General features: G+C 39.4%; 1 protein-coding gene across 1 annotated transcript; it reads left to right on the top strand.

Annotated features, from left to right (window-relative positions):
- Nucleotides 1–6,151: 6,151 nt before the first annotated feature.
- Nucleotides 6,152–9,624, top strand: LOC122544020 (probable G-protein coupled receptor 142). The gene is made up of 2 exons (XM_043683035.1): nt 6,152–6,269; nt 8,723–9,624. Exons 1-2 carry the CDS (start codon nt 6,152–6,154, stop codon nt 9,622–9,624), a joined length of 1,020 nt encoding a protein of 339 aa, XP_043538970.1.
- The last annotated feature ends 1,495 nt before the right edge of the window (nt 9,625–11,119 follow it).

The following is an 11,119-nucleotide window of genomic DNA, read 5'->3' as shown; positions in this document are numbered from 1 at the left end:
TTATTAACCTTTCGTTTGTGTACTTGCCTGAAATATGCCATCTATCCGCCTTTCTATCTTTTCCTGACTGTTTGGGGTCCAGAGAATATTCTCAGCAAACGTCTATAAAGTTATTGACTCTCAACTGCATACTGGAATGACGCAGCTAGCCACTCAACTCGAAGAGAGTTCGGGATGTTTTACAAAGGCAAGCCATGTCAGCGACACCTACATCCCATTAAGTAATTTTTAAAACTGCAGTTGAATTTCTTCTGGATACAGGAGGCTATCCCACTAATAATTGGAGAAGTGACAATTTCTGAGCTGCTGGTTCGCTGCAGCATGTCTCTCTTAATATTGAATTTTACTTCATCTAAAGCTTTGCTGTGTTCAACGTGACTCGTTCGTGCATGGACATAACGGTATTTGACCTACTATCACAACTTATCTTTCTGTCTCACTTTCACTAATTCACACAATAGTTGCCTCAGTCAACTGCAGTAAACAATAAGTAGCCAGAAGTAGACAACGAGTGTACTGGATGCATGTTTGGCTATTAATGTAAATAAGCACATATAAGTGCAAGAAACCCAATCTTAATACTCTTAAGCATAAGATCCAACTTAACAAGAGAGAGCCAAACCTCTGGTGACCCAAATGGTTAATTCAACATTAATGAATATTTTAAAACAAGATATCGAATTTCCGTAAAGTGCATATTTTTATAAAGCCACTGTTTCTGCCAAATAGATAGAAAGTTAGATGAATGTAACAGTTTTATTACGGAATTACAGTCCCTGCATTCTCACCTTTGGCAACTGATGCACAAAAACATCCTGATGCCTCTGCATCATTGATTTCCACTTTACTCTTCTCGAAAAATAGACACATTCAGATTTTCGCCATGATGCCCCATTTGTTAGAATATTTTCCCATTCACATAACCGATATCTATCTATTTTTAGTTTGCTTATGCACTTTTCACAAGTACCATTCCTTCGTATCAATGTGTAGCCAGCCAATTATTAACCATTATTTTCCCCACTTTCACCAAGTTATTTAAAGAAACTGTAAAACGTTGATTTCACAATACTGCCACTTGACCCATTGATCTTTGCAATCAGAATACTACTAAATTGCTCTTTGGGCCAGGTAAGCTTGCCAATATTCTGTCAGATCCAAAGTATAATCGCTTCACTACAAGCTGTTATGTTTTGAAGTAAAAATAATGTGACACTTCATTCCATGTACATTCGGAAAGCTAATTGAATATTAGCTATTATTGCAAGACAGTTTGAATACAGGAGCAATGAAAGCGAACTTCAATTGCTTCGGAGTTTGGTTAGTCCACAGCTGATGCCTGATAAGGTCGCCTTATCTCTGGTAAGATATTATTACCATAGAGGGAATGCTATGAAAGTTCACCAGACTTCCATCAGCCATGATTGTATTGAATCACGGGAGAAGTTCGGTGATGTGTATAGCCTAGTTTCTATTTTCATATATTTCTATGATTCCTGTATCTAACTACAATGCATGTATTGCACCTCCTTTATTAACTGCACATGTTGCAATTTGTCAAAAACCTACAATGAACTGTAGGCATGATTTTCCCATTACAGAGTAATATTGATTGCACCTGATTACTTTGACAGTCCATAATAATAGTTCCTTATGCCAGATGCTAAGTGAACTATTTCTTTGTCGTTTTCTATTTCTTTGTAATAAAGGATTTTAATTCACAATTTTGTAACCTACTGGAATATTTTTTGACACTCGTGAATTTTGGAAAATAAAAACCAACGCATGAAATACTTCACCAGTCACTATTCTGTTAATATCCTAACATGAAGTTGACCACGATCACGAGATGTCAACAAGGAGCATCCAGCCTTGGCCTCCTCTATTTCTCATCAATAAAGTGCCAACAATGGCAGCTTCTGGAAAAACCATGTCAGTTGTTAGCAAGCTCACAGCTCAATCTTAGCACCATCTGAAAAAGAGAAATCACTGTCAGCATAGCATTAAAAATCAGAACGTATAATTCTTGTTTCTATGGAATACACTTTCTCCATTCATCTCCATAAATCTATAAATCCCGATCCCAAATACGGCTCCTTCTCCTCCCTGCTCATTGTTTCAGATACTGGGCCTGGGCTCCTAATAATTTTTTTCTCCTCTCCAGATTCTCACTCTTCTGTCCTTAAAGTGGTGACTCCGGCCGTCGGCCAATCCGATTGTTTCACTCAATTTCACCAAATAATGCAAATCTCAACAGCAGGTCATCTTCAATATGACTATTCGTAATTTTGAATGTTTAGAAAGAATCACATATTGCTGATTGTGGAGAAGAGTAAGTCGAGTGGTGAGCTTAGAGTTTCCTTCTTCCCAGGGCCATTCTACCAAGAAGTGTCTCTGAGTTAAATTGATGCAGCCTCATTCACTCCACCCATGATACCTTATTGACCTGCAGCAGTAACTGCAACAACAACTGAAAGACTAGAATTTTAACGTAAGAAAAGGTATTCCCATATTGTATTACATCCAGTCATAGCACAGAAACAGACCAGGCTTTCGAAACTAAACTAATCCCACTTTGCCACATATCCTTCTATATTTATTTATCTGCACAAATGCCTTTTAAATGTTTTAACTGTACCGACACCTGTAACTTCTGGTAGTTCATTCCACACATGACAACAACTGTGTGGAAAAATTATCCCTCCACTGCCTATTAAATTTCTCTCCTCTCACGTGAAAAAATATGCCCCCTAATTTTGAACTTATCCGTCCTGTGGGAAAGACCTTTATTATTCACCTTAATTCTACTGATTTTATAAAGCTCTATAAGATCACACTTCAATTTCCTGTGTTCCAGTAAAAAAAAGTCCCAGCCTGTCCAGCCTAGCCTTATAACAGAAAACGTGCAATCCTGGAATCATGCTGGTAAAGTTTTTTTGAGTCCTCGCCAATTTAATTATATGCTTCCTATCGCAGGCCAGCCAACATTGTACAGTTTGTTCCAAAATTGATCTCATCAGTGCTCTGTACAACATTAGCATGCCGTCCCAATTCCTATACTCAATGGTCTTTGATAGTCTCTCTGTTAAACCACTACTTTTGGTGTCCGCAAACTTACTCACCATGCATTTCATTTTCTCATCTAAATCATTTACATAAATGAAGAACAAAAGCAGACCCAGAACCGATGCCTGATGAGCACCTAGGTTACTAATAGAGATGGCAGAGGAAATGGCAAATGCGCTCGTGGCAATTAAAGAAAATTCAGTTGATTTTGCGGCTGTTTCAGAGAATGGAAAACAACAATGTTAGGCTCGTTAGCTTAACCTATGTAGGGGAGAAAATGCTTGAATCTATCTTCAAAGAAAAAATAGCGAGGTGTCTGATAGAAATATCCCAGCGGGCAGGTGAAGCATGGATTCATGAAAGGCAGATCCAATTTAACTAATTTATTGGAATTCGTTCAAGTCACTGCGAATGTGGTGGATGTAGCATATCTGGATTTGGAGAAGGCATTCAACAAGGTGCTGATCAGAAAGCTCCTGCATAAGATAAATTGCACGATGTTATGGCACTGTATTAACATGGATAGAAGGTTGATTAACTAATAGAAAGTGAACAGTGCGAATAAATTGGCGTTTTCTGGTTGGCAACCAGTGGCTAGTGGTGTGTCTGAGGCATTAATGTTGGAACTGCAATTGTTTACAATTACATAAATGACTTAGAGTTAGGGACAAAGTGCAGTTTGTCAAAGTTCACAGATGATACTAAAATGAGTGGTAGAGCAAAGTGTGAGAGGACAGTGGAAGTATGCAGAGGGATAGAGATAGGTTAAGTGAGTGGGCAAGGGTCTGGCAGATACAGCACAACGTTGATAAAGGTGAGGTCATCACGTTTGGTAGGAAGAACAACAAAATGGACTATTATTAAGTGGTTAAAGGGGGACATGGGTGCCATTGTGTATGAAGCACAAAAAAAGTTGGTTTGCAGGTGCAGCAGCTAATTAAGAAGGCAATGTAATATTGCCCTTCATTGTTAGAAGGATGGAATTTAAAATATGAACGTTATGTTGCCGCTGCATATGCTGCTGATGAGGCAACATCTCACCGTGTACAATTTTCTCCTCCTTACATGTAAAAGGATTTCCTGGTGGTTCAGAGGAGGTTGACTATGTTGATTCGGGAAATGAGAGGGTTGACTTATGAGGAGAGATTGAGTAGACTGAGTCTGAATTCATTGGAATTTAGAAGAATAACGGGGTGATGGGATCTTGTAGAAACATATGCAATTATGAAGGGATAAGACAGAAGCAACGAGATTGTTTCCAATGGCGGGTGAAATTAGAACTAAGAGGCGTAGCCCCATAATAAGTGGGAGCAGATTTAGGATTGAATTCAGGAAGACCTTATTCACCCAAAGGGTTGTGAATCTGTGGAAATCTCTGCCCAGTGAAGTCGTTGAGGCTACCTTGTTTAATGTTTTTAAAACAGCGATTGATAGATTTTTGAACAGTAAAGGGATTAAGGGTTATGGTGAGTGGGCGAGTAAGTGGAACTGCGTCCACAGAAAGACCATTCATGATCTTATTGAATGGTGAAGGAGGCTTGTGGGGTCAAATGGCCTACTCCTGTTCGTATTTCTTCTGCTCTTATATTGTTCTGTTCTAACAGTCCTCCAATCCAAAAAGCAGTACTCAGGACAACTAAATAAAAACCAACAGAATTGCAGATGTTGTGTGTCAGATACCAAAGCAGAAACTGCTGGAAAAGCTCTGCCGGTTTGGCAGTATCTGTGGGGGGGAAAGCTCCCCCATCTATAGTTTCTTGGCATTTCTGTACAGACCTCTTAAATAATGGCACCACATCAGATAGTCTCTGGTCTTCCGGCACTTCAACCATGATTGTGAATGATACAAATGTCTCAGCAAGGCGCCCAAAAACCTTTTCCAGTTTCTCACGAAGTTCCGAGAAACACCTGATCAGGTCTTAGGGATTTATCTCCATTTTTCCACTTTAAGACTTCTGACACCTCTTCTCTGTAAGAGTACTTATTTTCAAGGCATTACTATTTATTTCCCAAGATCCTTAGCTTCCGTGTGCCTGTGTACAGTAAATACTGACGCAAAATATTAGTTTAGTGTCTCACTCATCTCCTGTGATTCCACTCATAGACGGCCACAATGATCATTAATTATTTAATCTCTTTGGATTCTTCATTACTCCAATTGCCAAAACTATTTTATGCCCTTTTTTACTGTTTTGATTTCCTTCTTCAGAATATTCCTGCTGCTCTTAATACCTTTCTTGGTATTCACTCCATCCCAGCTGTCTACATCTGATATATGCCTCCTTCTTTTCCTTGAGTAGAGTCTCAATTGCTTTCGACATTAGGCATTCTCTACACCTACCAGTCTTTATGCATGGCTCAGTCTCAGTAGGGACATTTGCCTTTCCACATTGCAATAACAATATCATTGATGGCAGTGGTCTTAATGCTAATAATCGAAACCATGTGTCCGCTGTTACTTCACTAGGTAATCTCTTTGTTTTGTTACATCAGGATATTTGTCAATGGCTACTTTGAAATAAAAACTCAGAATCTAGACATGAAAATTTGAGGTTACTCCAGCATTTTTAGCTGAGCAGAACAAATTATGCACTGTAAACGCGACCCACTATTTCCATGTAATGGATGTTCTGCACCTAATTTTCCCTCCAATTTGACTAATTGTGGTTTCAAATATTTCAGACTGAAACCATTTACGACATAGGTAACATGAGGCCATTGAACGTGAAATCATTGGGTAATGAAAACAATACATAAAGTTATCTGACAACTTCAAACAAAAAAAAATTGGCGAAGGTGGCAGAGAAAGAAGAGTCAGGTTGAAGTCTGAGGTGAGATTTCAAGCCAGAATCTCCCATCAACGATTCCAGTGACGTCAATGTAAAATATGGTTGCTGGCATGGGGACAAACACAGAATCTGCAAACATCTGTTCTTCTATAAATACAATTGCTCTGTCAAAGTTTTAACGGGAAATAAGCTAATCTGTTTGTTCACTCACTTGGAACTGAGGTAGATATTGCAAATTAATCCATCCTCTGGAGACTCTCTTTGGAATATATGTTGGATGATTTCAATACGACATAATGCAAAGATCAACTGCTTTAGGAACACCTATTCTTTCTGAAAACAGGATGCACGTGCCAGCGAATGGGCGTATCTTTGCCATTTGCTATCTTATTCTCGCTGCTATTGGTGCCCCTGGTAAGAAACGGATTCTTTAAAATGTTCGTATGTTATAAATATCGGATATTTTGTATCTTCCCTGTCCGGATCAGGATTTTCTTCTGATATTCATCACTGCCTGGACGTAAGAAAATTCGAATAATTGTTACTGTAAACAAATGTGTTGGAGGATACTATACTATGCCATGAACAAATATGGCATGTTACTTTGAATTACCTTACGGGATACCACAAGATACTGTCTGATTGATAATGGTGCAACTTAACGGGAATGGTGTTTATTAGATAGCTAAAATCTTAGCAGGACTTATACACGTAATGGTAAGGTCCTAAGGAGTGTTGCTGAACAAAGAGACCTTGGAGTGCAGGTTTGTAGCTCCTTGAAAGTGGAGTCGCACGTAGATAGGATAGTGAAGAAGGCGTTTGGTATGCTTTCCTTATTGGTCAGAGTATTGAGTACGGGAGTTGGGAGGTCATGTTGCGGCTGCACAGGACATTGGTTTGGCCACTGTTGGAATATTGCGTGCAGTTCTAGTCTCCTTCCTATCGGAAAGATGTTGTGTAACTTGCGTGAAAAGGACAGTGATACTGGGAGAGAGAGAAAAAAACAATCATTGACAGAAAGACGTTCCAGCTTGTTTCTTTCTGAAAGAGCTAATATGTGCCATCACACCAAACTTGCAATTGGCTAATTAGTTTAAATCAGAGACTTCAATTTAACTGAAGAATACAGTTAAGACATTCAACCTTATTTCAATTCCATTTAATAAAGTAATTAGAAATACCTGAGCAGGTGATGTGTTGAAGGTGCAGGATATGAGAACTGCTGGACACCAGTGCAGCGACAGTTAGAAGAGAGTTGATGATCTGGAGTCTGAGCTGTAGGCACTGCAACACATCAGTGATGGATGAATATGCTTAAATACAGCTTGTGCAGTCAATCACACTTAGAGACAGGAGGGTGTGACAGCGAATGAGGGAGCCACGAGAGGATGCAGAATTTAGCTTTACTGGAGCATCAGCTGTACTTTTATCTCGTATGTAGAGGAATTTGCTCTCAGTATGAATGAGACTACAGAGTACCGGGAGGATAAATGAAACACATTAGGAATCATGGTCAGGAGCGCCATTCAAATGAAGCACGAAGAGAAAGTCATAGTGATAAGGGAAGAGAGCAAATTGGGAGGGAGATAGTAGGGCTTACCACCCCAAAGACTGAAAGACTTGAAATCTGTTTCGTACAGCTGGTGCCAAAAATCAAGATGTCTCTTCTGGGAAGGAGAGGAATGTGGAGTGAGAGTAGTTTTTTTTTATTGTGGGCCGAAGGGCCTGTTCTGTGCTGTATTGTTCTATATTCTATTTTCTATCAATACTTTCAGAAATCTTGTTGCACACTGCTAGAGTAGTTGTGATTTAAACCCCAGTCTTACCTTCCTCAGAAGATGGGATGCTGCAACTCTGTCGATATGTCCAGAGCTGTAAACTTGGTAAACAAAAGGAATAACTTAGTTGAGAAGGATGTTCCTATAAATGATTGAGATCTTCAGAGACCAATCAGAAAATAAGAGGACAATGACCTAACTTGGGAAGTTTGAACGTTCACGTGCGTCGAAGATCTGAGAGCAATCATTTTTTTTTCTGCATAATCAAAACATTAGGTGGTCAGGGATGAGAATGATTATATGTTTCGATTGCTTGAAAACCAAAGTAATGACTTAGCAATGATACATAGAATCCAGGCACCCAATAAAAAGAATAGACAGAAGAATTTCTGTCAAAGTGACAGGATGCATTGTCAGCCAGAAATTGTGAGTTGATGTATGATGCCTTTTTAAAGTCCTTTCTTTGTCTTTATTCTGATAAACATTAAAATAATGAATTTGTGACATTTAATATTCACATACTCAGTGTGTGCTTTAGTACCTGGTCCAAAGTGGAAAGTAAACTCGGCAATGTTTCTCCCCAGAATAGCTTGGAAAAAACAAAATCCTTGAGGAAGTAAAGAATGTGCTAATGTGTCAGTACAGTACTTAAATCTTACAAAAAAAAATTGAACATTCCTGCACTCACGATTGAGTGAGGAGTCAGTTGAAAAAAAGACAATATCGAAGATAATTTGGAAAGTTACTGCACATCAGTGAACATATGTTTGACGAGTACATGAGGTGTTTTATGCATATGATCACGGGAAGTAACTGGCTGAGATGATTTTAGTTTGGTAACTAGCCACAGTAATTAATGCAGTGAGCAGAGAACGGAGTGTATGCTGAGGACTGATTGCAATGTCTCTTACCATGGGAAGTAATTGATCCAGCATTACACGTCAGATAATTATCAATAGCTTTGGAATCGATGATGTCTAGAGTTGAGAAACGTAGAAGGTTATAGTTAAAATTTGGTCGAAGATTACTACTAAAGTTTCACCAAAAAAATACACTTGTAGCAAACAATTCCTTTCTCATCTCTCACAGCAAATTTCTTGGCGATTGTCGTTCTAAAACGAGGTCGGTGTGGACTCTCTTGTTGCATCACCTACTACTTGGTGGCAATAGCGGTGAGTGATTTCCTTGTCATCGTCAATGGGTGCATCCTTAACCGGATCGGCGGGATCTACTTTCGAGACACTGCTCTTGGCACCACTTTTGCATGCAGACTCAGCAGTACTCTGATTTTTGCAGTCCGAGATGGCTCAGTCTGGTTGACGGTGGCCTTTACCTTCGACCGTTTCGTGGCCATCTGCCACCAGAGCATGAAGAACAGATATTGTACTCAGAAAACGGCCTCAGTAGTGATAGGAATCGTGTGTACCCTGAGCTGCATCAAGAACATCCCTTTTTACTTCATTTTTAGGCCATTGTACAACCTGAACGGCGTGCCCTGGTTTTGCATTATTAAATCAATCTATTATAATTCGCCTTTCTGGCAAACCTACGACTGGCTGCATCACATCTTAGTACCGTTTTTCCCTTTCTTTCTCATTCTGCTGCTCAATGTGCTGACTATAAGTAGCATATTAGCAGCCAACCGAGCGCGCAAGAGGATCCGGGGCGCCGAGAATCGTGCAGACCAGGAAGTGTCCAACCGCAAGAAGTCCATTGTACTACTCGTTGCGGTCTCTCTCAGCTTCCTTTTCCTGTGGGCCACGTATGTTGGACGTTTCTTGTACGTGCAGATTTCAGGTGATGGCTACTTTGGTGGCCTGGAATTCAATGACCCGCAATATATCCTTCAAGAGACGGCTATCATGCTCCAATTCCTCAGTTCCTGCAATAATATCTTGATCTACACTGTAGCCCAAAAACAATTCCGCGAAGAGCTGAAGAACGTGCTAATCTTTCCATTCACCACCTTCAGAAGTTGTATAAAATGGTGAAAAGACCAAGCAGTAGTCTCATATTTTCCTTTTTCTGCTATCAGCAGTATCTCAGCTGACAAACCTGCATCAGGGTTTTCATTCAATTTGGTCCACTATGGTTATGAAAAGCTCAGTCTCCAGTTTCGCCAGTTCTCTGTTGTGTTGCCAACACTAAAGGATTGTGTAACTTCTGGACCTGCTGTATTTTTAAACAATTGATGCTGTGCCATGCTTTCAGTCATCAGTCTGTACTCCAAGACTCCATTGCTATAGACTAATTTTCAATCTTTTCTGTATTTATTTCCCACTTTTCCTTCCTCCCGCCTCTTCTCTTTCGCTCCCCTTTTTGTGTTGTCTCAATATCATAATCTGGCCAATCTCCTTTTCGCGCTTTCATTCACTTTGACAGGACCCAAACGAAAATATTATGATATTCATTTAAGTGCTTGCCTGGCGTGCCCTCGTTCTGCATTGTCAAGTCTATCGATTGTGTTTCTCCTAACTGCTAAAACTATGGCTAGCTGGGTCACACCTTATGACCCTTTCTCCAATTTCTCCTTATTATGCTGCTCAATGTCTTTTTGGTAAGAACTATCTTCAATGATATAATTGTCTTCAATAATGCTGTGCACAGCATTATTGTTGTCGCTCCATGTTCAACATCCTATTTCCTGTCGATTTGCAAGCCGTTGTTGAATTCTTCAAGCTTCAGGAGTTTATTCCTCATTTTCTGCATTCTAACACAATTTTTAAAATAAACTCATTTCCTTGACAGCAATATGTTGATGATTTCCTTATAATAAATCCATATTTTAATTGTAAAAGACGTTATAACTAACTTACCCATTCAATCGTTCTTGGTTGATTTGTGTGAATTCTCCATCTGTGTGAATATATGGGATAGTATGACCATGGTATCCACCATATGCATTGTTACTGTAATGCATTTGACCACCCCAACCAAATAGCCCTGTACACTATTAATGATCGCAAATCTATTAAGCTATACCTTAAACATTCGCAAAGACTGAGCATCACAGGGGAAAGCTCCAAAATTTCACAACCAAGGAAATTAAAATTAATTCTCCCATCTTGGACGTCAGTGGCAGACACCTCAATTTTAAATTGTGATGTGATTCCAGATTTCCATCTATGGGAAAACACACATCTGCATCTTTCTGCTGTAGCTGTTTAAGTACATTATACATATCAACGTGATCACTTTTCATTCTGTTAAACTCGAGAGAACATGCACCAAGTTTGCCTGTATTCAGAAGACAGTCTCATCGTTCTGGGAACAAATCTGGGGTGCCTTTGTTGCACTCTTCTATGACAATAATATCTTGCATGAGGTTAAATTTAAAAATCTCATAACACCATTTTATACCCCAATAGGTTTGTTTGGAAGTGCTAGCTTTCGGTGCACAGCTCCTTTCTCAGGTACCTAGTGGGGCAGGATCATAAGACGCACAATTTATAGCACATGCAATTTTAAAAGTCTAGATTGTATTTA

Source organism: Chiloscyllium plagiosum, chromosome 45 (genome assembly GCF_004010195.1).
Source record: "Chiloscyllium plagiosum isolate BGI_BamShark_2017 chromosome 45, ASM401019v2, whole genome shotgun sequence".
NCBI lineage: Eukaryota > Metazoa > Chordata > Chondrichthyes > Orectolobiformes > Hemiscylliidae > Chiloscyllium > Chiloscyllium plagiosum.
Note: the sequence above shows the minus strand (reverse complement) of the source record. Positions and strands in the feature narration are given on the sequence as shown.

Excerpts from the sequence above, each read along its gene's own strand:
- LOC122544020 (XM_043683035.1), top strand. The coding sequence starts at position 6,152 with ATGCAAAGATCAACTGCTTTAGGAACACCTATTCTTTCTGAAAACAGG. Across the intron at positions 6,270-8,722 it reads CGCTGCTATTGGTGCCCCTG|CAAATTTCTTGGCGATTGTC; the intron begins GTAAGAAACGGA and ends CATCTCTCACAG.